The sequence below is a fragment of the Lithobates pipiens genome, unplaced genomic scaffold, assembly GCF_037356315.1.
Source record: "Lithobates pipiens isolate NorthernLeopardFrog02 unplaced genomic scaffold, aLitPip1_a1.2 Scaffold_8, whole genome shotgun sequence".
NCBI lineage: Eukaryota > Metazoa > Chordata > Amphibia > Anura > Ranidae > Lithobates > Lithobates pipiens.
Window position 1 is genome coordinate 663,404,404 of NW_027507903.1, and position 26,238 is coordinate 663,430,641.

The window sequence follows — 26,238 nt, forward strand, 5'->3', positions numbered from 1 at the left end:
AAGTTAAAAACCCAGGAAGTCACCACAGCACAGGGATGGGGCACAACACAGGAATGGTGGGAGCCCCTCATAATGGGCACAGCACAGGAATGGTGGGAGCCCCTCATAATGATCACAGCACAGGGATGGTGGGGGCCCTCATAATGAGCACAGCACAGGAATGGTGGGGGCCCCTCATAATGATCACAGCACAGGGATGGTGGGGGCCCTCATAATGAGCACAGCACAGGGATGGTGGGGGCCCCTCATAATTATCACAGTACAAGGATGGTGGGAACCCCTCATAATGAGCACAGCACAGGGATGGGGGAGCCCCTCATAATGGGCACAGCACAGGGATGGTGGGGGCCCCAGATAATGGGCACAGCACAGGGATGATGGGGGCCCCTCATAATGGGCACAGCACAGGGATGGGGGAGCCCCCCATAATGAGCACAGCACAGGGATGGTGGAACCCCTCATAATGAGCACAGCACAGGGATGGTGGGGGCCCCTCATAATGGGCACAGCACAGGGATGGTGGGGGCCCTCATAATGAGCACAGCACAGGGATGGTGGAGCCCCTCATAATGAGCACAGCACAGGGATGGTGGGGGCCCTCATAATGAGCACAGCACAGGGATGGTGGAACCCCTCATAATGAGCACAGCACAGGGATGGTGGGGGCCCTCATAATGAGCACAGCACAGGGATGGTGGAACCCCTTATAATGAGCACAGCACAGGGATGGTGGGGGCCCCTCATAATGGGCACAGCACAGGGATGGTGGGGGCCCTCATAATGATCACAGCACAGGGATGGTGGAACCCCTCATAATGAGCACAGCACAGGGATGGTGGGGGCCCCTCATAATGGGCACAGCACAGGGATGGTGGGGGCCCTCATAATGAGCACAGCACAGGGATGGTGGAGCCCCTCATAATGAGCACAGCACAGGGATGGTGGGGGCCCTCATAATGAGCACAGCACAGGGATGGTGGAACCCCTCATAATGAGCACAGCACAGGGATGGTGGGGGCCCTCATAATGAGCACAGCACAGGGATGGTGGAACCCCTCATAATGAGCACAGCACAGGGATGGTGGGGGCCCCTCATAATGGGCACAGCACAGGGATGGTGGGGGCCCTCATAATGATCACAGCACAGGGATGGTGGAACCCCTCATAATGAGCACAGCACAGGGATGGTGGGGGCCCCTCATAATGGGCACAGCACAGGGATGGTGGGGGCCCTCATAATGAGCACAGCACAGGGATGGTGGAGCCCCTCATAATGAGCACAGCACAGGGATGGTGGGGGCCCTCATAATGAGCACAGCACAGGGATGGTGGAACCCCTCATAATGAGCACAGCACAGGGATGGTGGGGGCCCTCATAATGAGCACAGCACAGGGATGGTGGAACCCCTAATAATGAGCACAGCACAGGGATGGTGGGGGCCCCTCATAATGGGCACAGCACAGGGATGGTGGGGGCCCTCATAATGAGCACAGCACAGGGATGGTGGAATCCCTCATAATGAGCACAGCACAGGGATGGTGGGAACCCCTCATAATAATGATAAATTCATCATAACAAAGGTTCGTAATTGTTAACGAAAAGTTTACGAACGAAAATTTGTATTTCGTACGAATCAAAATAGAATTTTGGACACGAATTACTAGATACGAATTAACGGCTAATACAAAAAAAAATGTATTGATGGCGCACATGTCTAAATTGGACACTGGACCACACATAGGACAAGGTAGGCTGTACTGGAGCTAAAGAACCCAAATTACTAAGGACAGGATAAAATACATGACAATAAAATAAACGGAAAAATATGTATATAGATATATATCTAATAAAAAAAGGGGGGGGGGGGGTGGCATTGAGTTGGTAATGCTTTTGACTTATATAGCCATTTCCACTAATATAAGAGGATGTCCATATAGTCCAATCCTTTGTCTAGTAAAATAAATGTTGATATATTGTTAAACAGTCATGATTTGTTTTTTTTTTATAATTTTGTATTTTCTCAGGGCAGGGCAATGAAGCTGAGTGTGCTGGTGTTGCTGTTGGTGGTCCCAATGTCTCTTGCACAGGAAGGTAGGTAGTAGATCCTGAGCACACTTACTACTAGTAGAAATCAGTAATGTGTAATATTCCATCTTCTCTGATATTCCATCTCTCTGTTATTTAAAGAGGTTCCACAAGGAAGAGCTGAGCTCTTTCCATTTATCCATTGGAAGCTCTGCTCGTTGAATGATAGCCCTTAGAATATCCAGTTCCAGAGAGCCCTTAGATCATCCAGTCCCAGAGAGCCCTTAGATCATCCAGTCCCAGAGAGCCCTTAGAATCATCCAGTTCCAGAGAGCCCTTAGATCATCCAGTCCCAGAGAGCCCTTAGATCATCAAGTCCCAGAGAGTCCTTAGATCATCCAGTTCCAGAGAGTCCTTAGATCATCCAGTTCCAGAGAGTCCTTAGATCATCCAGTTCCAGAGAGCCCTTAGATCATCCAGTTCCAGAGAGCCCTTAGATCATCCAGTTCCAGAGAGCCCTTAGATCACCCAGTTCCAGAGAGCCCTTAGATCACCCAGTTCCAGAGAGCCCTTAGATCATCCAGTTCCAGAGAGCCCTTAGATCATCCAGTTCCAGAGAGCCCTTAGATCATCCAGTTCCAGAGAGCCCTTAGATCATCCAGTTCCAGAGAGCCCTTAGATCATCCAGTTCCAGAGAGCCCTTAGATCACACAGTCTCAGAGAGCCCTTAGATCACCCAGTTCCAGAGAGCCCTTAGATCACCCAGTTCCAGAGAGCCCTTAGATCACCCAGTCCCAGAGAGCCCTTAGATCACCCAGTCCCAGAGAGCCCTTAGATCATCCAGTTCCAGAGAGCCCTTAGATCATCCAGTTCCAGAGAGCCCTTAGATCATACAGTCCCAGAGAGCCCTTAGATCATCCAGTTCCAGAGAGCCCTTAGATCATCCAGTTCCAGAGAGCCCTTAGATCACACAGTCTCAGAGAGCCCTTAGATCACCCAGTTCCAGAGAGCCCTTAGATCACCCAGTTCCAGAGAGCCCTTAGATCACCCAGTCCCAGAGAGCCCTTAGATCACCCAGTCCCAGAGAGCCCTTAGATCATCCAGTTCCAGAGAGCCCTTAGATCATCCAGTTCCAGAGAGCCCTTAGATCATCCAGTCCCAGAGAGCCCTTAGATCATCCAGTCCCAGAGAGCCCTTAGAATCATCCAGTTCCAGAGAGCCCTTAGATCATCCAGTCCCAGAGAGCCCTTAGATCATCAAGTCCCAGAGAGTCCTTAGATCATCCAGTTCCAGAGAGTCCTTAGATCATCCAGTTCCAGAGAGCCCTTAGATCATCCAGTTCCAGAGAGCCCTTAGATCATCCAGTTCCAGAGAGCCCTTAGATCACCCAGTTCCAGAGAGCCCTTAGATCACCCAGTTCCAGAGAGCCCTTAGATCATCCAGTTCCAGAGAGCCCTTAGATCATCCAGTTCCAGAGAGCCCTTAGATCATCCAGTTCCAGAGAGCCCTTAGATCATCCAGTTCCAGAGAGCCCTTAGATCATCCAGTTCCAGAGAGCCCTTAGATCACACAGTCTCAGAGAGCCCTTCGATCACCCAGTTCCAGAGAGCCCTTAGATCACCCAGTTCCAGAGAGCCCTTAGATCACCCAGTCCCAGAGAGCCCTTAGATCACCCAGTCCCAGAGAGCCCTTAGATCATCCAGTTCCAGAGAGCCCTTAGATCATCCAGTTCCAGAGAGCCCTTAGATCATCCAGTTCCAGAGAGCCCTTAGATCATACAGTCCCAGAGAGCCCTTAGATCATCCAGTTCCAGAGAGCCCTTAGATCATCCAGTTCCAGAGAGCCCTTAGATCATCCAGTTCCAGAGAGCCCTTAGATCATCCAGTTCCAGAGAGCCCTTAGATCACCCAGTCTCAGAGAGCCCTTAGATCACCCAGTTCCAGAGAGCCCTTAGATCACCCAGTTCCAGAGAGCCCTTAGATCACCCAGTCCCAGAGAGCCCTTAGATCATCCAGTTCCAGAGAGCCCTTAGATCATCCAGTTCCAGAGAGCCCTTAGATCATCCAGTCCCAGAGAGCCCTTAGATCATCCAGTTCCAGAGAGCCCTTAGATCATCCAGTCCCAGAGAGCCCTTAGATCATCCAGTCCCAGAGAGCCCTTAGAATCATCCAGTTCCAGAGAGCCCTTAGATCATCCAGTTCCAGAGAGCCCTTAGATCATCCAGTTCCAGAGAGCCCTTAGATCATCCAGTTCCAGAGAGCCCTTAGATCATCCAGTTCCAGAGAGCCCTTAGATCATCCAGTCCCAGAAAGCCCTTAGATCATCCAGTCCCAGAGAGCCCTTAGATCATCCAGTCACAGAGAGCCCTTAGATCATTCAGTCCCAGAGAGCCCTTAGATCATTCAGTCCCAGAGAGCCCTTAGATCATTCAGTCCCAGAGAGCCCTTAGAATCATCCAGTTCCAGAGAGCCCTTAGATCATCCAGAGAGCCGGGAGCTGGGTAAGGTCTGAGCCATGACTTGAGTTAAGACCTGCACTCGAGCCTGCTGGATCTGCCTTTAGAGACTGAGAATTGAGAGAGAGAATCACTGCATCTTCAGGGTCTGAGCTGAGAGACTGTGATCTGTTTGAGGATCTTGGACCTGATCACTGTGAGCTGCTGACCACCAAGCAATTGGGACCTGTATAGCCACCTGCTAGGAAGTAGTTAGCTGAACTACATGTCCTACATGCCCTCCACACTCTGTTAGCACAAACAGAGACTTCTCCACTTAGCAACCTATCTCCCATCATCCAACCACGCTCCAAAAGGGACATGCACCACCTAAAGATGGAAGGGCCCCAATGGAAGCCAACATTAAAATACTTGACTTCAGGTACGAACCACCTTCAGGGGTACCCCAACCCTAAAGCCGGGTATGCCCATGCCTTACTGGGGCTATATGTGCATAGTGTACACCAGAACCATTTATATTGCTTTGAACTGGTTGACATTGTTTAGACACTATAGTTACCCAAATAAGATTTGAGTTAGCATCGCTATATATTCTCTAGGTGATTTGTTGTCCATTTGTTGTGCTCTTTTGTCTATGCATTCATCTGTTTGTTCAATTGCACCTTATTACATTGAACTGCTTTAATACATTCAACTGATTTACTGTTAAGCTGGTTGTGGCCTTATTCCTGTGCATTCTTAACCCTTGTACACACGGTCGAACACTCTGACGGAAAATGTCCGATCGGACCGTGTTGTCGGATAATCCGACCGCGTGTGGGCTCCATCAGACTCTTTCCATCAGAATATCCGACCAACAAAGTTTTAAAGCAGGGCTATAAAATTTTTCGACAACATGATCCGATCGGACTGTCCGTGTGTATGCAACAGTTTCAGACAAAATAAGTCGGACAAAATCCAACGGATTTGGTTGTCAGAATGTCCGACTGTGTGTACAAGGGCTTAGAGTGATAGCCTAACTCTTAGCGCCCCGTACACACGGTCGAAAATTCCGATGGAAAAGGTCCGATCGGATTATATTGTTGGAAAATCCGAACGTGTGTGGGCTCTATCAGACTTTTTCCAGAGCCTCAAATTTTCCGACAGCAAAATCCAATCTGACTTTTTCCGATCGTTTGTAGTGAATCCTGATCGCACAAAGTGCCACGCATGCTCAGAACAAATTCCTAGACCAAAGCTATTGGCTACTAGCCTGAACGTAGTCCCGTCGTAACGAACGGACGCCATCGTGTTCCTGAACGATTGGATTTTCCGACAACTTTGTCTGACCGTGTGTATGCAACACCAGTTTCGGACAGAATCCGTAGGAAAAAATCTGACGGAGTTTGTTGTTTGGAAAGATCCGACCGTGTGTACGGGGGCTTAAATCTACAGGTGCCAATGGTCTTTAACCAGTTGCCGGCCGCCGCACGACGATGTACGTCGACAGCATGGCACGGGCAGGCATATGGGCGTACATGTACGTCCCTGCCTTCCCGCCGGTCGGGGGCCCGATCGGGCCCCCGCCCGGTGCCTGCGGCGGTCGGTTTTCGTCCGGGAGCGATCCGGGACGAGGGGGCGGCCATTCATTCATGGCCACCCCCTCGCGATCGCTCCCGATGAATAGAAATCCCCCGTGACATCACTTCCTCTCCTGTAATGTAAACACAGGAGAGGAAGTGATGTATTCTCTCCTCCGTGTCGGTATTTTTCGTTCCGACACGGAGGAGAGCGGATCGGTGAGTTGCACCAACACTCTACACACACAGTAGAACATGCCAGGCACACTCACACCCCCCCGATCACCCCCCCAATTACCCCTGCCCCCCAGTCACAGTGACACCAATGTCATTTTTTTTTTTTTTTGCATTGGTGTCATTTGTGACTGTAATAACTGTTAGGGCAGTTAGGGTTAGCCCCCTTTAGTTCTAATGTGCCCCCCTAACCCCCCCAATAAAGGTTTAACCCCGTGATCACCCCCCGTCGCCAGTGTCACTAAGGCTGGGTTCACATTGCAGCGGTTTATGAGAACGAATGTGATTCGCACCGCACTGCAGTGCAAATCACATCCGATCTCTGTGCGATTCGAGTTCAGCCATTCGCCGCACCCGCCACACCCGCCGCACCCGCCGCAAATTCGCACGGGACCCTTTTTTTGGCCCGCAGCAGAATCGGATTGCATGGGTGTTCACACCATGCGATACGAGTTTGCAGATCGCACTGCGATATGCGAACTGATCTGGGGGTGTCAGTAACATTTCACTGACACTCCCAGCAGTTCGCATAGGGCAGTGTGAACTGCCGCCGGGAGGCATGCGATGCGGGAACCCGCCGCGCATTCGTGGCGTTTCCGCATCGCTCCAGTGTGAACCCAGCCTAATAAGCGATCATTTTTCTGATCGCCGTATTAGTGTCACAGGTGACGCTAGTTAGGCAGGTAGGTATTTAGGTTCGCCACAGCTTTTTATAGCGCCAGGGACCCCCATATACTACCGCATAAAGCCCCCTGATTGCCCCCTAGTTAACCCTTTCACCAGTGATCACCATATAACTGTTACAGGTGACGCTGGTTGGTTAGTTATTTTTTTATAGTTTCAGGGCACCCGCCATTTATTACCTAATAAAGGTTTAACCCCCTGATCACCCGGCGGGTGTCATTTGTGACTAATAACTGTTAGGGCAGTTAGGGTTAGCCCCCTTTAGTTCTAAGGTACCCCCTAACCCCCCCAATAAAGGTTTAACCCCGTGATCACCCCCCGTCGCCAGTGTCACTAAGGCTGGGTTCACATTGCAGCGGTTTATGAGAACGAATGTGATTCGCACCGCACTGCAGTGCAAATCACATCCGATCTCTGTGCGATTCGAGTTCAGCTATACAGATAGTATGGCTGAATTCGCATTGCACCCGCCGCACCCGCCGCAAACTCGCACGGGACCCTTTTTTGGTCCGCAGCAGAATTGAATCGCATGGGTGTTCACACCATGCGATCCAAGTTTGCAGATCGCACTGCGATATGCGAACTGATCTGGGGGTGTCATTAACATTTCACTGACACTCCCAGCAGTTCGCATAGGGCAGTGTGAGCTGCCGCCGGGAGGCATGCGATGCGGGAACCCGCCGCGCATTCGTGGCGTTCCCGCATCGCTCCAGTGTGAACCCAGCCTAATAAGCGATCGTTTTTCTGATCGCTGTATTAGTGTCACAGGTGACGCTAGTTAGGCAGGTAGGTATTTAGGTTCGCCGCAGCTTTTTATAGCGCCAGGGACCCCCATATACTACCGCATAAAGCCCCCTGATTGCCCCCTAGTTAACCCTTTCACCAGTGATCACCATATAACTGTTACAGGTGACGCTGGTTGGTTAGTTATTTTTTATAGTTTCAGGGCACCCGCCATTTATTACCTAGTCTCACTAGTGTACCCCTAAATTTAGGGGTGTCTACTTTCCAAAATGGGGTCATTTGGGGGGGGTTTGTGCCATCTTGGCATTTTATGGCCTTCAAAACTGTAACGCCCTTAGAAAGCCTGAAGGCGGTGCTTGGTTTTCGGGGCCCCGTACGCGGCTAGGCTCCCAAAAAGTCCCACATATGTGGTATCCACGTACTCAGGAGAAGCAGCAGAATTTATTTTGGGGTGTTATTTCACATATGCCCATGGCATGCGTGAGCAATATATCATTTAGTGACAACTTTGTGAAAAAAAAAAAAAAAAAAAAAAAAGTTTGTAATTTTCCCGCAACTTGTGGCAAAATATAAAATATTCCATGGACTCAACATGCCTCTCAGCAAATAGCTTGGGGTGTCTACTTTCTAAAATGGGGTCATTTGTGGGGGTTTTGTGCCATCTTGGCATTTTATGGCCTTCAAAACTGTAATAGGTAGTGAGAAGTGAACTCAAAAATTTACGCCCTTAGAAAGCCTGAAGGCGGTGCTTGGTTTTCGGGGCCCCGTACGCGGCTAGGCTCCCAAAAAGTCCCACATATGTGGTATCCCCGTACTCAGGAGAAGCAGCAGAATTTATTTTGGGGTGTCATTTCACATATGCCCATAGCATGTGTGAGCAATATATCATTTAGTGACAACTTTGTGTAAAAAAAATATTTTTTTTTTGTCATTATTCAATCGCTTGAGGCAAAAAAATAAAATATTCAATGGGCTCAACATGCCTCTTATCAATTTCCTTAGGGGGTCTACTTTCCAAAATGGGGTCATTTGGGGGGGGTTTGTACTGCCCTGCCAATTTAGCACCTCAAGAAATGAGATAGGCAGTCGTAAACTAAAAGCTGCGTAAATTCCAGAAAACGTACCTTAGTTTGTAGATGTGACAACTTTTGCGCAAACCAATAAATATACAATTATTGACTTTTTTTTTACCAAAGACATGTGGCTGAATACATTTTGGCCTAAATGTATGACTAAAATTGAGTTTATTGGATTTTTCTAATAACAAAAAGTAGAAAATATCATTTTTTTTCAAAATTTGCGGTCTTTTTACGTTTATATCGCAAAAAATAAAAATCGCAGAGGCAATCAAATACCATCAAAAGAAAGCTCTATTTGTGGGAAGAAAAGGACGCAAATTTGTTTGGGTACAACATTGCATGACCGCGCAATTACCAGTTAAAGCAGCGCAGTGCCAAATTGTAAAAAGACCTCTGGTCATTTACCAGCAAAATGGTCCGGTCTGAAAGTGGTTAATAAGTGTGTCAGTGGGGACTGAGCAGTTTAGAGAGTCGTAGCATCAGTTCCATTCATAGAAAATCTTTTTATCCAATGAGAACAAGGCCTTCTGTTATTAAGCCCCGAGCCTCTTTCTGAGATTTGTTGTTTACAAGTTAAAAACAGTTTTTTCTTTCTAGATAATGACTTAGAACAGCCCAAATATTATAAAAAATTTTTTTAACACCCTAGAAAATAAAATGGCGGTTGTTGCAATACTTTCTGTCACACCGTATTTGCGCAGCGGTCTTACAAGCGCCCTTTTTTTGGAAAAAATACACTTTTGTGAATTAAAAAACAAGACAACAGTAAAGTTAGTCCCTTTTTTTTTTATATATTGTGAAAGATAATGTTACGCCGACTACATTGATACTCAACATGTCACGCTTCAAAGTTGCGCCCGCTCGTGGAATGGCAACAAACTTTTACCCTTAAAAATCTCCATAGGCAACGGTTAAAAAAAATTCTACAGGTTGCATGTTTTGAGTTACAGAGGAGGTCTAGGGCTAGAATTATTGCTCTCGCTCTACCGATCGCGGTGATACCTCACATGTGTGGCTTGTACACCGTTTTCATATGCAGGCGCTGCTCACATATGCGTTCGCTTCTGCACGCGAGCTTGTCGGGACGGGGTGCGTTTACAATTTTTTTTATTTTTATTTTTTACACTATTTTCAAAATGGTGTCACTTTTATTCCTATTACAAGAAATGTAAACATCCCTTGTAATAGAAAAAAAAAAGCATGACAGGTCCTCTTAAATATGAGATCTGGGGGGTCAAAAATACCTCACGTCTCATATTTACACTAAAATGCAATAACAACAACAAAAAAAATTGTAATTTAAAAAAAAGAAAAAAAAAAGGCCTTTAAGAGCTATGGGCGGCTCCCGCCGTGCGACGCTTCATAGCCTTTGACAGTTCTTATATAACTGAGGGCGGGGCCACTCGGTGACGTACCTGGTTGACCCTGCCCCCCTCTGACACGCGGGGACTTCCCCATGGCTTCTCCGTGGCATCAGAGGGGGGCGGGGCCCCCTGGTTAGTAAGAGCATGGGATCCTGGGGGGGGTCCCATGCTCTTTTTTTTTTTTCAATGAGTTTTATCTGTATTGCCGAGACCCGACAATTCATTATAGCCGCGATCAGTTTTAAATGACAATTTTTCCTTTCCTTTCCAAAATGTTATTTTGCTGTGGTATTGTGCTAAACACGGAAAAAATGCGCCACTTTACAGGCCTACTATAGACACCCCCCCCCAGCACAATATTTAAAGGAATATTAAATTTTTATTGTTCCACTTTAAGCATTAAAAAAACTCACTGTTAACGTTAAAAAATAAAAATAAAATTACATTGATACTGGGGCAGGACCCGGGTCTCCAAACACTTTTTATGACAATAACTTGCATATAAGCCTTTAAAATTAGCACTTTCGATTATTCATGTTCGTGTCCCATAGACTTTAACAGTGTTTGTGTGTTCAAACAAATTTTTTGCCTGTTCGGTATGTTCTGGTGCAAACCAAACCGGAGGGGGGGGGGTGTTCCGCCCAACCCTAATAGCGACAAACTATGTCACTTAAAAATCTCCGTAGGTGATGATTTAAACGCCTTTACAGGTTACCAGTTTAGAGTTACAGAGGAGATCTAGCACTAGAATTATTGCTCTCGCTATAACGTTAACGGCGATACCTCACATGTGTGGTACAAACACCGTTTACATATGCATTCACTTCTGCATGCTTTAATTTAATTTTTTTTTTTTACACTGTCCCTTTTAATATTTTTTGTTATGTAAACATCCCTTGTAATAGAGATAAGGATGACAGTTTCTATTTATAGAGAGATCTGGAGTCAAAAAGACCCCAAATCTCTTCTTTCCCTTTAAAGGCAAAAGATCATGCTTTAAAAAAGAGAAAAAAAAACAGAAAAATGTTTCATACTTATCGTAATTTTCCTTTCCTGGTGCCTATCCATGGCAGCATACCAGTGATAACTCCGCCCTGGAGTCCTCCCCTCAGGATAGTTACTAGCTTATAAAAAGGAAACCCAAACCTAGCATTCTTCAATTATATTGAATACCAGGGAGGGTATGTATGCTGCCATGGATAGGCACCAGGAAAGGAAAATTACGGTAAATATGAAACAATTTTCCGTTTTCCTGGTGCCTCCATGGCAGCATACCAGTGATACAATGAATAGCTAAAACCAGGGTGGGTAATGCCTCAAAAGGAAAACGTTATTTAAGGCAATGCCAGGGCTGACTCAATAGTCCTTCTACCAAATTCCACCGAAGTTAGTGCCCCTGGGTCAATTCTGTAGTGAAGCATGAACGTATTTGGCGACGTCCATGTGGCTGCCTTGCAGATAGTCTCTAAAGATAGGCATGCCCTTGCCGCCCATGAGGACGAAACAGCTCTAGTGGAATGAGCTCTGACCGCCGGCGGATCCAACCCTTTTGCCCTATAAACCTTTTGAATTCATTTGCAGATCCAAGAGGCGATAGTCCTAGATGTGGCTTCTTTCCCTTTATTCCTACTAGGGATGAGCTTCGTGTTCGAGTCAAACGTACGTTCGACTCGAACATTGGCTGTTCGTCCGTTTGGCGAAATCCGAACTCTTGGTCCGTTCGCGTCAAAATTCGTGTGGCGCGCACGGCCCACAATGCACTGCGATGGCGCAGTGCATTGCTGGCTCGTGATTGGCCAAGCATGCACTGTGACCCCGCATGCTTGGCCAATCGCAGCGCCAGCAGCGAGGAGAGCCATGGTTGGCCACAGGCATCCTGCCTGTGGCCAATCATAGTTTAGGCTGTGTAGTGCACGCCCCACACTATATAAGGCCGCCTTTGAGGCGGCCTCGTGTAGTGTGTTGGCATCTGAAGCAGTGGGTGTTCTGTGTACCTTCAACACAGTTACACACCAATCGTTTTTGGCTGATTTCCTATCTTGCTCTTGTGTAGTGGTTACTGTCTGTGCCCTGACCGCAGTATAGACCACTATATTCACCTCACCTATATAGCTAGTGATCTAGCTTTAATAATAGAGCTTGCAGTCAGTAGTGTTAGGAGATAGTGCGTGCTGTCTGCGTGCTCTGTACCCAGTACATACCGCTATAATCCACCTACATAGCTGTTCTCTATTTGAGCCCAATTGCCATCTGCAGGAGTTATTGGAAGTTGTGTGTGCCTCCAGCACAGCACAGTATACATCTGTATATACCCCTTTAACTCTGCTGTTTTCTGGTTATTGTCTGCGTGCCCTGACCGCAGTATACACCGTGATATTCACCTCACCTATATAGCTAGTGGTCCATCTTTAATAATAGAGCTTGCAGTCAGTAGTGTCAGGAGGAGATAGTGCGTGCTGTCTGCGTGCTCTGTACCCAGTACATACCGCTATAATCCACCTACATAGCTGTTCTCTATTTGGGCCCAATTGTCATCTGCAGGAGTTATTGGAAGTTGTGTGTGCTTCCAGCACAGCACAGTATACATCTGTATATACCCCTTTAACTCTGCTGTTCTATAAAAAAGGCATCTGCAGGAGTTAGTGGGTGTTGTGTGCCTCCAGCACAATATAAATTACCCAACTACTGTTTTACCCAACTCCCTTCAGGCCATTACCATGTTTGGAAGGCCAGCAAGGAGAGGCAGACAGGCGCGAGCCGATAAAAGAGGGCAAGCTGGCTCTGTGTCTAGAGACAACAGTGCTGGTCGTGGACGCGGTGCATTGTCATCAGCACGTGGCCATGGGACACGCTTGTCCTTCTTTTCTGCAGCTGGACATGTTGAACCGCAACATGCCAACGACTTGGTAGAGTGGATGACCAAGCCCTCTTCATCCTCCTCATCCTCTCTCACCCAGTCTCAGGGTAGTAGCAAAGCAGCTGCCAACGCATCGTCTTCCCTCCTCTCAATGTCATCATCAGTGACTCCTTCCCTAGACCCACCACGTCCTCCTGAGGAGTCTCCTGAACTCTTTGAGCACAGGGTTGGGTACATGCTCCAGGAGGATGCCCAGTGTTTGGTGGGCTCTGATGATGACACTCAGCTAGAGGAAGGCAGTAGCGTGAGCGCAGAGAGAGGGGATGCTCAAGAAGGACAGCAATCTGGCAGTCATGTTCCACAAGCTGCAGCATACTGCCAGGTTTGCTACAGCGATGAAGAGGGAGGGGATGATGAGGGCACTGACTCCACGTGGGTGCCTGGAAGGAGGGAGGAGGAGGAGGAGGCGGCACATGTCCAACGAGGCAGGATGCCCTCCGGGGGCAAGCTTAGGGGCAGCACACCGACTGAATCACACCGCAGAGCTCCGCCTGCGCAGAGCGATTCCTCTGTGCATTATTCTAAAAATTCTTTGGTGTGGGCCTATTTTGAGACGAGTGCATCAGATCGCACCGCTGCTATTTGCAACACATGTCTCAAGCGTATCTCACGTGGCCAAAACATCAGCCGCTTGGGCGCCACATGCTTGACCAGACATATGTTGACCTGCCATGCAGCTCATTGGCAAGCGTACCTCAAAGACCCACACCAAAGAACAAAGCGGACCTCTCCTTGCTCCTCTTCAGCTGGCATCTCCAACCCCACTAGACCTTCAGTCCTCTCTGAAACCTGCTCTGAGAGGAATGAAGGTGTAGAATTAGGTGTGTCACAGCCAAGTGCTTCTGGGAACTCTGCTAGTGGTACATCCACATCCGATTATAGCAGGCAAATGTCCCTGCCCCAGCTGCTGGACCGGCGGAAGAAGTTCACTCCCAGCCATCCACATGCCCAGCGGTTGAATGCTAGCTTGGCTAAATTGCTAGCACTTCAACTGCTGCCTTTTCAGTTGGTAGACTCGGCCCCCTTCCGTGAGTTTGTACAATGTGCGGTTCCTCAGTAGCAGGTCCCCAAACGCCACTTTTTCTCACGGAAGGCGATTCCGGCTCTCTACCGGCATGTGGAAGGCAATGTCCTTGCCTCGCTGGATAGGGCGGTCAGCGGTAAGGTGCATATTACCGCTGACTCATGGTCCAGCAGGCATGGACAGGGACGTTACCTGTCTTTCACGGCCCATTGGGTCACTCTTCTGGCTGCTGGGAAGGATGCAGGACAAGGTGCAGTAGTGTTGGAGGTTGTTCCGCCACCACGCCTCCAAAATGCTACTATTGGTTGTGACACACCTCTCTCCTCCACCCCCTCCTCTTCTTCTTCCTCCATGGCCTCTTCCAGTGCTCTGTCCTCAGAACCAGCGGTGCTCCGTAGGCATTCCAGGGGCTACACAAGTACGCAGGCAAAACGATGCCATGCCGTGCTTGTGCTGGTTTGTTTGGGGGACAGGAGCCACACTGGGGCGGATGTTTTGTCAGCTCTGCAGGGGCAGGCCGAGAGGTGGTTGACGCCACGCCAGCTTAAGCCAGGAATGGTGGTTTGCGACAATGGCACCAACCATGTGCCCTGTGTAGCTCACGTCCTTAACCTGGTGGTGCAGCGGTTCTTGGGCAGGTACCCCTGCTTACATGTGACATGCCCACCAGATGGAACTCAACATTGGCCATTCTGCAGCGGCTGCACACGCAGCAGAGGGCCATCAATGAGTACCTGTGCGACTACGGCACCAGGACAGGGTCAGGGGAGCTTGGTTTTTTCTCACCACGCCAGTGGGGCATGATCAGGGATGCATGCACTGTCCTGTCACCGTTTGAGGAGGCCACAAGGATGGTGAGCAGTGACAGTGCATGCATCAGTGACACTGTACCTCTTGTCCACCTCTTGGAGCATACGCTGCGTGGAATAATGGACAGGGCACTTGAGGCAGAACAGAGGCAGGAAGAGGAGGACTTCCTTGCCTCTCAAGGCCCCCTTTATCCAGACAGTGTTCCTGCTGTGCCACCCATCACACAGGAAGAGGGTGAGGAGGAGGAAGAGGAGGAGGAGGATGATTGTGTCAGCATGGAGGTGGAGGCTGACACTCAGCATCAGCATCAGCAGCAGTCTTATAGGGATGATTTACAGTCCCAAGAAACACGTGGACTTGTACGTGGCTGGGAGGAGGTAGCTGCGGATCATGTTGTCCTTAGTGACCCAGAGGACTCCGGACCGAATGCCTCAGCTAACCTACGCTGCATGGCCTCCCTGATCCTGCTAAGCCTGCGGAAGGATCCTCGTATTCTTCGGATCAAGGAGAGGGACCATTACTGGCTGGCCACTCTCCTTGATCCACGGTACAAGGGTAAGGTTGCCGACCTTATCTTGCCATCGCAGAGGGAGCAGAGGATGAGACATCTCTGGGAGGCCTTGCAGAAAGCTCTGTGCAACACGTTCCCAGAGACTGGGAGGTCACAAACTCCTGGTCCTGGACAACGTGTTGCTGAGGCATCAGTCAGAAGGAGCGGTGGAGAAGGTGGCCGTCTGACTGATGCTTTCAGACAATTTTTTAGTCCGCAGCCCCAAGGTATGATTGGTTCCAGTACCCATCGCCAGCGTCTAATTTACATGGTGCAGGAATACCTAGGGGCAAGGTCAGACTTGGACACCTTTCCCACTGAAAATCCTCTGGCTTACTGGGTCTTGAGGATGGATCACTGGCCAGAGCTTGCACAGTATGCAATTGAGCTACTGGCCTGTCCTGCATCCAGCGTTCTTTCGGAACGCACCTTCAGTGCTGCTGGTGGCTTTGTGTCCGATCACAGGGTGTGCCTGTCCACCGAATCAGTTGATCGACTGACCTTCATCAAGATGAATCAGTCTTGGATCACCCACAGCTACCAAGCACCTGAAGCTGATGTAACCGAATAATTTTTTTTGAAATACCACATCCCCTCAAGACTGCCTATGCTGATGCTGAGTGACTGTCCTGTTATGTTGATTGTCTATCCTCTTCCTCCTCCGCTGATATGTTGGAAGAACATTTTTGGTTCTGGGTGATGCCAGCATCCCAATTTTTCTGCCCCTGTTCAACAGGGGTGTTCAATTACAATTTTTGATGCAATGCTTTGCAGCAGGGCTAATTCCTGCAATAAAACTAGAGTATATGGCAGAGGTTGCAGTGTGGTGGCACCAGCACCAGTGCGTAAGGCCCAATTTTTCTGCCCCTGTTTAACAGGGGCGTTTAAGTACAATTTTTGATGCAATGCTTTGCAGCAGGGTTAATTCCTGCAATAAAACTAGAGTATATGGCAGAGGTTGCAGTGTGATGGCACCAGCACCAGTGCCTAAGGCCCAATTTTTCTGCCCCTGTTTAACAGGGGCGTTTAAGTACAATTTTTGATACAATGCTTTGCAGCAGGGCTAATTCCTTCAATAAAACTAGAGTATATGGCAGAGGTTGCAGTGTGATGGCACCAGTGCCTAAGGCCCAATTTTTCTGCCCCTGTTTAACAGGGACATGTAATTACAATTCTTGATATAATATTTCACAGGAGGGCCCGTTCCTGTGCCCACCCAGAGTAACGGTGAGGACTTATAGTGTTGTGGCACCAGCACCACAACCACCAAAGGTCAATTTTTCTACCACTGTTCAACAATGGCATGTAATTACAATTCTTGATATAATCGTTCACAGCAGGGCGCTCCAGTGCCCACCAAGAGTCACTTTGAGGGCTTACAATGTTGTGGCAAAACCAACACCTTGTTCCGCCATTTCTGCAGAGCATATAGGGCAGGCCCCTACTTTCAAACATCCAATTTACAAACATCTCCTACTTGCAAACGGAAAGAGACAACAGCAAGTGAGATGAAAAAAGATGGACGACAAAACAAATTATACAGGGGTGATAACCCTTCCCTATGTTTTCCAAAAAGCTTAAAAATAGTTTTTTTTGACTGGAGCTACACTTTAAAAATGTACCAGTTGAAAATTACAAACAGATTCAACTTAACACAACAAACCTACACAGTCCCTGTCTTGTTTGCACCGCCTGTATACTGCTGTTCTGAGTATATAGGGCCTGGGGGCCACACGCATTTCCTTTTTTTAATATGGGTACGGGGTTCCCCTTAATATGCGTACAAGACCCAAATAGGCTGGTAATGGGCAGGGAGGGCTACCCATGCCATTTTTCTGAATGATTTTCAACCATATTGCAGGAACCAGATATAACATTAAAACCGCAAGCAGTTTTAAATGGTGTTATTTCCGTTTAATGTCATTTTGTGCAGGGACTGTTCTAAACACGGGAAACACGTGGCACTTCACAGGCATACTACAGACACCCCCCAGGCACCATATTTAAAGGAATATTTCACTTTTTTTTCACTTTAATCGTCATTAAAATCAGTGCTCCCGCCAAAACGGCCATTTTTAAAAACATTTTAGGCATTGACCCAAGTCCCCTGGGGCAGGAGCCAGGTCCCCAAACCCTTTTTAGGACAGTATCTTGCATATTAGCCGTTAAAATTAGCACTTTCCATTTCGAACGTTCGAGTCCCATAGACTTCAATGGGGTTCTAACGTTCGTAACGAACGTGGGGTCCGTTCGAAAGTTTTGGTGCGAACTGAACCGGGGGGTGTTCGGCTCATCCCTAATTCCTACCCCATGGTATTATGAATAGCCTATTCGAGGCCCTAAAGGGACTCGTGACCTGTAAGTAGCATGATAAAACTTTTGAAATGTCCAGTTCTTGTACCGCCCCAGAGTGTGGGTCTGTAAAGGTTGGTAGTGCCCAGGCTTCAGAGAGTGTGGCACAGGAAGAAACTTTCGGGACAAAACCATGCACTGTCCGTAGTTCTACCCTGTCTGGAAAAAAGGTTATGTGCTATTTTTCTGCCCCCAACACTTGCAACTCTGAGGCTCTTCTTCCTGAAGTAATAGCCACCAAGAAAACCGTTTTCAGGGTTAGGTTGCAAAGTGTAGCAGAATCCAATGGGATGAACGGTTGAGCCATTAGACTTTCTAGAACCAGAGGTAGATCCCAGGCTGGAAAAGAACGTTTTAGCGGTGGGCGAATCTTCTTGACTGCCTTAAAGAACTGTACGATGAGTGTATCTTCTGCCCATCTTCTCTGGGTACTCGCTGAAATAGCTGCCACTTGGACCTTTAGGGAGCTTAGGCTGAGTCCCAAGTCCAAGCCTGATTGTAAGAATTCTAAGATTACTGAGGTGGACGGCACAGCTGGGTTCAACTGTCTGTCTTCCGCAAACTGTTTGAACTTATCCCATATCTTTGAGTAAATGTAATTAGTAGAGGGCTTCCTTGCCATTAATAGGGTTGAAATTACGCCAGCCGAACATCCTAGGGATTGGAATATTTTCCGTTCAAGATCCAGGCATGTAAGTTCAGCTTGTATGGGGCCGGATGAAAAAACTTTCCCTGTGAGAGCAGTTGCGGGAATACTGGGATCTTGACCAGGGGGCATACACTGAGGCTCATTGTCCATGAGAAACATGGCCTCTTTGGCAAATAGGGAAGAACTGTCACAACCCTGACCGGCTCCCTTGATAATCTGAGCAGAACTTTTGCAATCAATGGTCTGGGAGGAAATTCAGTGCTACGGGCTCGATAAGGTATCTACCGCCTCTGCTCCAGGGTGAGGTAGGCGGGACAGGAACCTTGGCAACTTTGCGTTCATTGGGGAGGCGAATAGGTCTATTTCCAGAGGTTTCTGTAACCCCGCAATCCACCTGAACACCGCCGGATGGAGCGACCATTCGTTGCTGTCTGGGAAACAGCGAGATAGGAGATCCGTCTGTTGATCCAAACGGCCCAGGAGATAGATTGCCTTCAAATCCACCAGATTTCTCTCTTCCCACAACATAATAGGCTCTACCTCTCTCAACAGCATGAAGCTGTGAGTTCCCCCTTGACGTTGTATATATGCTACCGCTACTTTGTTGTCCAGACGGACCAGCACCTGTTTCTGACATACATGTTCCTCCAAATTTATCAGTGCCAAATATATCGCTCGCAGCTCCAGGATATTGAATACTATTCCCTCTGTGGGGATATCCCATCTCCCTTGTACCTCCAGGTGACCACAGTGTGCCCCCCACCCCTTAGCATCGGTGGTAAGGATGGTCAAAGCGGGGCCCCGTAGGAGGCGAGACCTCGAGATGTTGTCTTCTTTTGTCCACCATAGCAGACCCCTCTTCATGGATGTCGATATCGCTATCCTTTGATACAGTGACTTCCTCTTCCATTGTGTCAAAAAGCCCCATTGAAAAGTCCTCAGATGCCAATGGGACCAGGGCACCATCGGTATACAAGCTGACATGGTCCCTATCAGACTTAGGTAATTTGACACCGACAGGTGAGATAGCGTTCTTATGTGGCACATTTTCTGAGCGATCGCTGTCACTTTCTGGGGGAGGGAGGCACACTGTGCCTGCCTTGGTGTCGAAGAGGACACCTAGATAAACCATTGCTTGCGTCGGGATCAGGGCCCTCTTCCCTGTGTTTATTAGTCCCTTCTCTCTGAGGGGTGCTAGAACTGCAATCAACACCTTCGAGAATATTCTTGGTGATGTGCACAGACCAAAAGGAAGGCACTGAAATTGAACGTGAGTTGATCTTACTGCCACCCTCAAAAACCTTTGGAAGGCTGGCAGCACAGGCACATGGAAATACGCATCTTGCAAATCCACCGAGATCATCCAGTCTCCTGGTTGAACTGCCTGTATGATTGTCTGTAATGATTCCAACTTGAAGGATTCCAACTGAATAAATCGATTTAACCCTTTGAGATCCACTACTGGCCTCCACCCCTTTTGGGGGTAAAAAAGAGAGGAGAGTAGAACCCTGTGAATCTTTCGGAGGGAGGGACAGGTATCACCGCTTGTTGCACTAGCAGGAGTTGAAGGTAACTTTGCAGAGCTTCTGCCTTTTAAAGGTGAAGTTGGGATCTTTGTTTGAATGAATGAGTCTTGTGGGGGCTGTTCTTGGAACATCCAAAAATGTCTGAACCTGACTGTAGATACTACCTACAGGTCCCTGCATCTGTGCAGCCAGGCTTCTGCAAACTCCTTCAATCTGGCCCCTACTGGTGGGGATGGCCTCTTGTCAAAAGGACTTCGCACCCTCCTGGGTGCTGGGGAGACTTCTTTGCTTATTTGTTTTCAAGAAAGTAGCCCGAGTGCTTCTTCAAGTCCCTTTGGAGTCCCTACTTTGCCGGAAGTTGCTGGAATTTCTATTTCTATACACTGATATTTAGATGACACCACTCGAGAATGCCTAACCCTTCTATCCTGGGGGAGCAACCTTGATTTTCCTCCAGTCACCCTCGAGATTGCCTTTTCCAGCTTCTCTCCGAAGAGGGCCTTCCCATCAAATGGGATTTTTTTTTTTTAACTTTAGAATTTTATTATGTTTCCAAGATAACAATAAGCAAAAACAGGGTTACAGAAAAAGACAAAAAGATAGTAAACTGTACAGTGTCTCGTTAACCATTTATACAACCTTGCATATAAGCAACCATAAACTGCAGTTGCGTTAATTAAGAAAAGCATATTGCAGACACTAAGTTGCCAAGGAGAAACCCGTAGCATGCAGAGTCTTGCTTACGTTCAAGCTTGTTCAAAGTGGCCTCATGCCCCCTGGTCACCATTAACTGTTGCATCACTGACGGCCATGGTGCGTAAGTTGGCTAATAGTTCCTAAGAGATAGCGGGAGGGAGGGAGAAGGAGGAAAGGGAAAAAAAAAGGGGGGGGGAGGGGGGGGGACAGTGGAGGGTGGGTGTAAAGGAGGAATCAGCTAGGACTGAAAGAGGAAAAACATTGAGATAGGAGGGAGTGGAAAAAGCCCAGATAAGCCTTTGAACGGATCGGGGGTGGGTTAACCACCAGCTACCCTCTCCGTCCCGGTGAAGCCAACTACAGGGGAAGGCCCCATTATACTCCAGAGCTATAACTACGTCCAAATAGACAGTGCTATACGCATTACCCACATGGAAAGTATCAAATGGGATTTTGCACCAATTTTGTTTGGATGCCGCATTCGCTGCCCACGGCTTTAGCCACAATGCTCTTTTGGCCATAACAGCATGTAACATTGCCCTGGCTGAATATCTCATGGTGTCTATTGCAGCCTCTCTAATAAAATCTGCCGATATTTTAAGCTCATCCAAAGTTTTAATAATATCATCTTTGGGGACATCTTCTCAAATAGCCTACTTGATATTCTCCGTCCACACTTTGACCACATTGGAGACTGAAGCCAGGGCCACCGCTGGTCTGCAGGCTCCGCCGGCCAACTGGTAGGCCTTCTTCAGGTCCGCATCTATTCGTCTATCCAATGGGTCCTTAAAGGAAGCCGAATCTTCCATAGGGAGGCTAATATTCTTTGCTAGCCGCACTACCACCGCATCAACTACCGGAGGAGTGTCCAGGAAAGCCGCATCCGAATCTGCCAGAGGATACAATTTCTGTAGCCTATTCAAGGAAAAACGTTTGTCCGTTTTTTTTCCATTCACCCTCCACTAGATCTTTCAATTCTTCCAGGAAGGGGAAAAAAATTGTGTTTTTTCTTTAGGAAAGGAAAGAAAGTCTTTGCTTTTTTTTTTTTGGAGGCTCTACTGCTTCTTCCCAACTGATGGCTTGTTTAACCGCCAATACAAATAGTTGCGCTAGCGAAAAAATGGAATCCACAATCCACATGGATCCGATTCATTTATGGAGTCCTCCGAGTCACTTTTGTCTCCAACTCGGGTAGGGGGGCTTGATGTAGCGACTGCAGGGGCTGCAAAAGACGGGCCAGGAATGGATAACGCAGGAGACTGAACCTGGCCGCCAGAGGAACCCTGCGGAGAGGGGTTCGCCTGCATTAGTTCAGTGAAGGAGTCTTTGACTACTCTTTTAATAAGGTCTGTGACCTGCTCAACTTCGGTCCCCTGAATCGCATAACCCTGCAAGCAATTTTGGCAGATATGTTTATCTGGTAAAGGCGTCGCTCCACATGCCCTACACTCTTTGATCTCTCGCCTGGATGGGCTTCTTGACCACTGCCGTTTGGAGGATGACCTTTTAGACTGATGATGAGAGCTAGCGGAACGGCTGTGTCTTGAACTTGGATGGGAGCGTCCACTTTGGTGGCCAGAAGTCTGGTTAGACGTGTTCTGGTGTATAGTGCTGAAACGAGAGTAACAGCCCAAGGCACTCTTTTAGTCTAATTCCTTTCTTTCTTTTTTTTTTTTTGTATGTATGTGCCCTTACCTAAGAAAGCGAGGGTCTTGGTCAAACGCCGGCTGGCTCATAATTGTGAAGGCAAGTAAGGGCGGAAAAGACGACTGAAATAGAAGCTAAAAGAATGGACAGGAAAGAAATAAAAAAGTCTCCTAAAAAAAAAAATTGTCATTATCTAATTCTACGATTTTTTTTTTTTTATATATATTATTTTTCTTTATTTCAGATGATATATATATATATTTTTTTTTTATTTATTTATTTATTAATTTTTTTATTTTTTTTACTAACTGCAAGCAAAAAAAGGAAATATTCCCCAAAGACCCCATATTCCATAGAATTTTATAGATAGGGGCTCCCCTCTTTTCAGTGCTGTTAGCAACCCAAGACTGGGAGAGGCCGGAACCCAGACGGAAGCTGCGCCAGGCAGAGGTAAGAAGACTATCCATCAGGTATGAGGGAAAAAAGGAGAATGCTGGGGGGGATATGGGTTTCCTTTTTATAAGCTAGTAACTATCCTGAGGGGAGGACTCCGGGCCGGAGTTATCATTGGTATGCTGCCATGGAGGCACCAGGAAATATATTTAATTCCACCTTGACTGGAAGTGACGTCACTTCGGTCCTCCAAACCATAGAGATGTTCAAAGAGTATCTTAGTATCTTAGTATCCCATATCCCTAGTATCCCATAGATGATCAAAGAGTCTTTGATCACCTATGGGAGCACAGTCGGATCGTTTATCGTTTCTCGGATGAACTGGCGGAAACAGCAAGCCTGAGAAACACTAGCAATTGGCCAGGGGAGGGGGCATGGGCATCTGAGGGGCAGAAAGTGTTCCAGCAGCTAATAAGAAAGCGAGCCACTGGTTGCACAAGAGTACGAGGGTTATGACTGACACCTTAATTCATAATGCAGGCAAACCAGTTGCAATCTGCAACGTATATATATATATATATATATATATATATATATATATATATATATATATATATTGCAGTCGGCAAGTAGTTTTCATTATGATTCCAGTACCTATAAATTAACGTTGAGTTTATCGTTCATCATCTAAAGCTTTGATATGTATCAGTAATGAGTTTTATCTGTTTTCTTCCTTAGACATGGAGGGCAAAGTCTTCGTCTTCCCTAAAGAAACCAACACGGCTCATGTCATTCTAAGACCTACAATTACAAAACCATTACAGGAAGTCAGCGTCTGTCTACGTTCTTATACCGACCTTTCCCGTCCTTATAGTACCTTCTCTCTTGCTACTCCCGGGAAGGACAACGCCTTTCTCTTCTTCTTACAGCCTCCAAACACTTTTTCTATGCATATCAACCAGGAAGTCACTCATTTTAAAATGGACTCTGAGTCTTTGGACTGGAGGCACATCTGTGTGACTTGGGATTCCGACACTGGAGTGATCCAGCTTTGGGTCAATGGAAAGCTCTACCCAAGAAAAGCCTCCATGAAAGGGTCTTCTATCGCACCTGAAGACAGCATTGTTCTGGGACAGGAGCAAGACTCTATTGGTGGAGGGTTTGATCCTAAGCAGTCATTTGTTGGTGAAATAAGTGATGTTCACATGTGGGATAATATCCTGACTTCCGAAGATGTACAGAAAGCCCTTTATGGTGACTTCAATGGAAATGTCATTAATTGGAAGTCTCTAGTCTATGAAATCAAAGGGGAAGTTCTTATCCAGCCCAAACTGTCATGTCAGCCTATCAGCTTATAATACACACCTTGAGGTTGATATACTAAAGGCAAATAAGCTGTTTACGTTGCAAGGGAATTTTCCCTAGTGTATGAGGTGCATCTCTGCTGACATCTATCACTTGGTTTGGAACACATCTGTGTGTCCTGGAACTCCGACACTGGAGTGGTCCAACTCTGGGTCAATGGAAAACTCATAGGTGAAGCTCTGCTCACTTCCATCATCCAATCATCTGCAAGAAAAACACAGGTGTTATCCAGGCATGTGATTGAGTATTCTTAGAAAAGTGGATTGTCACCACATTGACTAAATTAAGTGAAAATTCTCTTGCAAACAATACCACCTGTTTGCCTTTAGTAAATCAATTTCTCTGTTTTTAAGATGCCCCAACTGCTGGTTTTGAATTTCATTAAAAACAATCATTTAATTTTCATCCAAATCAACAATAAGATTTCTTATTTACTCAACCGTATATTGGGATATATTTTCTTAAGTGTGTTGCACCTTCCTTCTAGTAAATACGGAACCACAAAATAAATAACAGGTAGGAATTGTAACCCTTTTGCTGCAAGTAGAACCTTTGTGGGGTTTTCTTTGCCACTTTCTGCCAAACGACATACTGGTACTCCGTGGCAGTTTGAGAGGTTATACCGGGGCCATGGCTGTAGTTATGACTTCAGTACCTTTTTTTTTTTAGAGCTGGCAATGCTCTACAATGTAAAAGCAATCACAGTGGCTGATTAGCTGCTGGATCACTTTTACAGGCAGCGGAAGGTGTCATCCATCCCCTTCCCCACACCCTCCAGTGCCTCTTTTGGCTCTCCTGTCCCACCACAGAACCCAGGACCCAAGCCGGCGGTTCTGCTGGCTTATCATAGAGCTGAACATCCCGATCATCTCTATGACTTAAGACAGGAGTCTCCAAACTTTCTATACAAAGTTTACTGTCCTTCAGACTTTAGGGGGGGGCAGAATGAGGCCACCGGGAGTAGAAAATGGCCCAGCATTAGTTGGAGTAAACAATGTCCCATTTTTGGTGTCAGTGAGAGTTTTGCCCCATCATTAGTGTCATTGAGAGGAATTATGCCCCATCAGTGGAAGGAATTTTTCCCCGTAATTGGTGTGATTGGGAGGAATTGTGCCCCATCAGTGGGAGGAATTTTTGCCCTTAATTGGTGTGATTGGGAGGAATTTTTCCCCATCATTTGTTTGATTGGGAGGAATTGTGCCCCATCATTGATGTCATTGGGAGGAATTGTTCCCCATTGTTGGTGTCATTGGGATGAACTGTACCCCATCTTGGTGTCACTAAGAGGAACGGTCCCCTATCATTGGGGTTATTGGTAGAAATTGTGACCACAGTGGCTAGGGAAAGTGACAGACCCAGGGGGGGGGGGCAGTTAATGAACCTTTGTTGGTCTCCTCCAACCCCCCATACCTGGAGGCACCCACCACCATGCTTGTCCTAGGTCCACCGATGGGAGCGTGGATCCCGGGAAACATGGAGGGGATGCATGTGATATGGAGGAGAGAAAAGTGTATCTCCCACTGCTGCTCAGATATGAAACCCATTATTGGAAGCGAATGGGTTAAAGGTGCCAAATGCCTAACTTTATGTTAAATAATTATCCCAAAATATTTCTAAAAATTTTTATTTATTTTAAGATGTTAAACTAATCAATAAATAATAACTTTTAGAAATATTTTGGGATAATTATTGATTGTGATGATTATTATTGATTGGGATAATTATTTGGGATAATTATTGATTGCAATGATTATTATTGATAATTATCGATTGTGATAATTATTTGGGATAATTATTGATTGCAATGATTATTATTGATTATTATTGATAATTATCGATTGTGATAATTATTTGGGATAATTATTGATTGTGATGATTATTATTGATAACTACTGATTGTGATAATTATTTGGGATAATTATTGATTGTGATGATTATTATTGATAACTATTGATTGTGATAATTATTTGGGATAATTATTGATTGTGATGATAGGCACTTGGCACCTTTACAATCTTTATATCTTAATGAGTTCTGTGGTTCAACAACGAGAGCTGCCAATGATTGGTGAAGGGAATTGAGAGTCTCGTAGCTCAACTAAATGAAAATTGTAAAAGATTTCAAAATGGATTTTCTTTCTTTTAATATTAACAATATGTCTCTC

At 46.9% G+C, this 26,238-nt stretch overlaps 1 protein-coding gene across 1 annotated transcript; it reads left to right on the forward strand.

The window, feature by feature from the left end:
- Positions 1 to 2,010: 2,010 nt before the first annotated feature.
- Positions 2,011 to 25,700, forward strand: LOC143961859 (C-reactive protein-like). The gene is made up of 2 exons (XM_077471195.1): positions 2,011 to 2,092; positions 23,448 to 25,700. The coding sequence occupies exons 1-2, from the start codon at positions 2,035 to 2,037 to the stop codon at positions 24,065 to 24,067; spliced, it is 678 nt and encodes a 225-aa protein (XP_077327321.1). The 5' UTR covers positions 2,011 to 2,034; the 3' UTR covers positions 24,068 to 25,700.
- Positions 25,701 to 26,238: the final 538 nt, after the last annotated feature.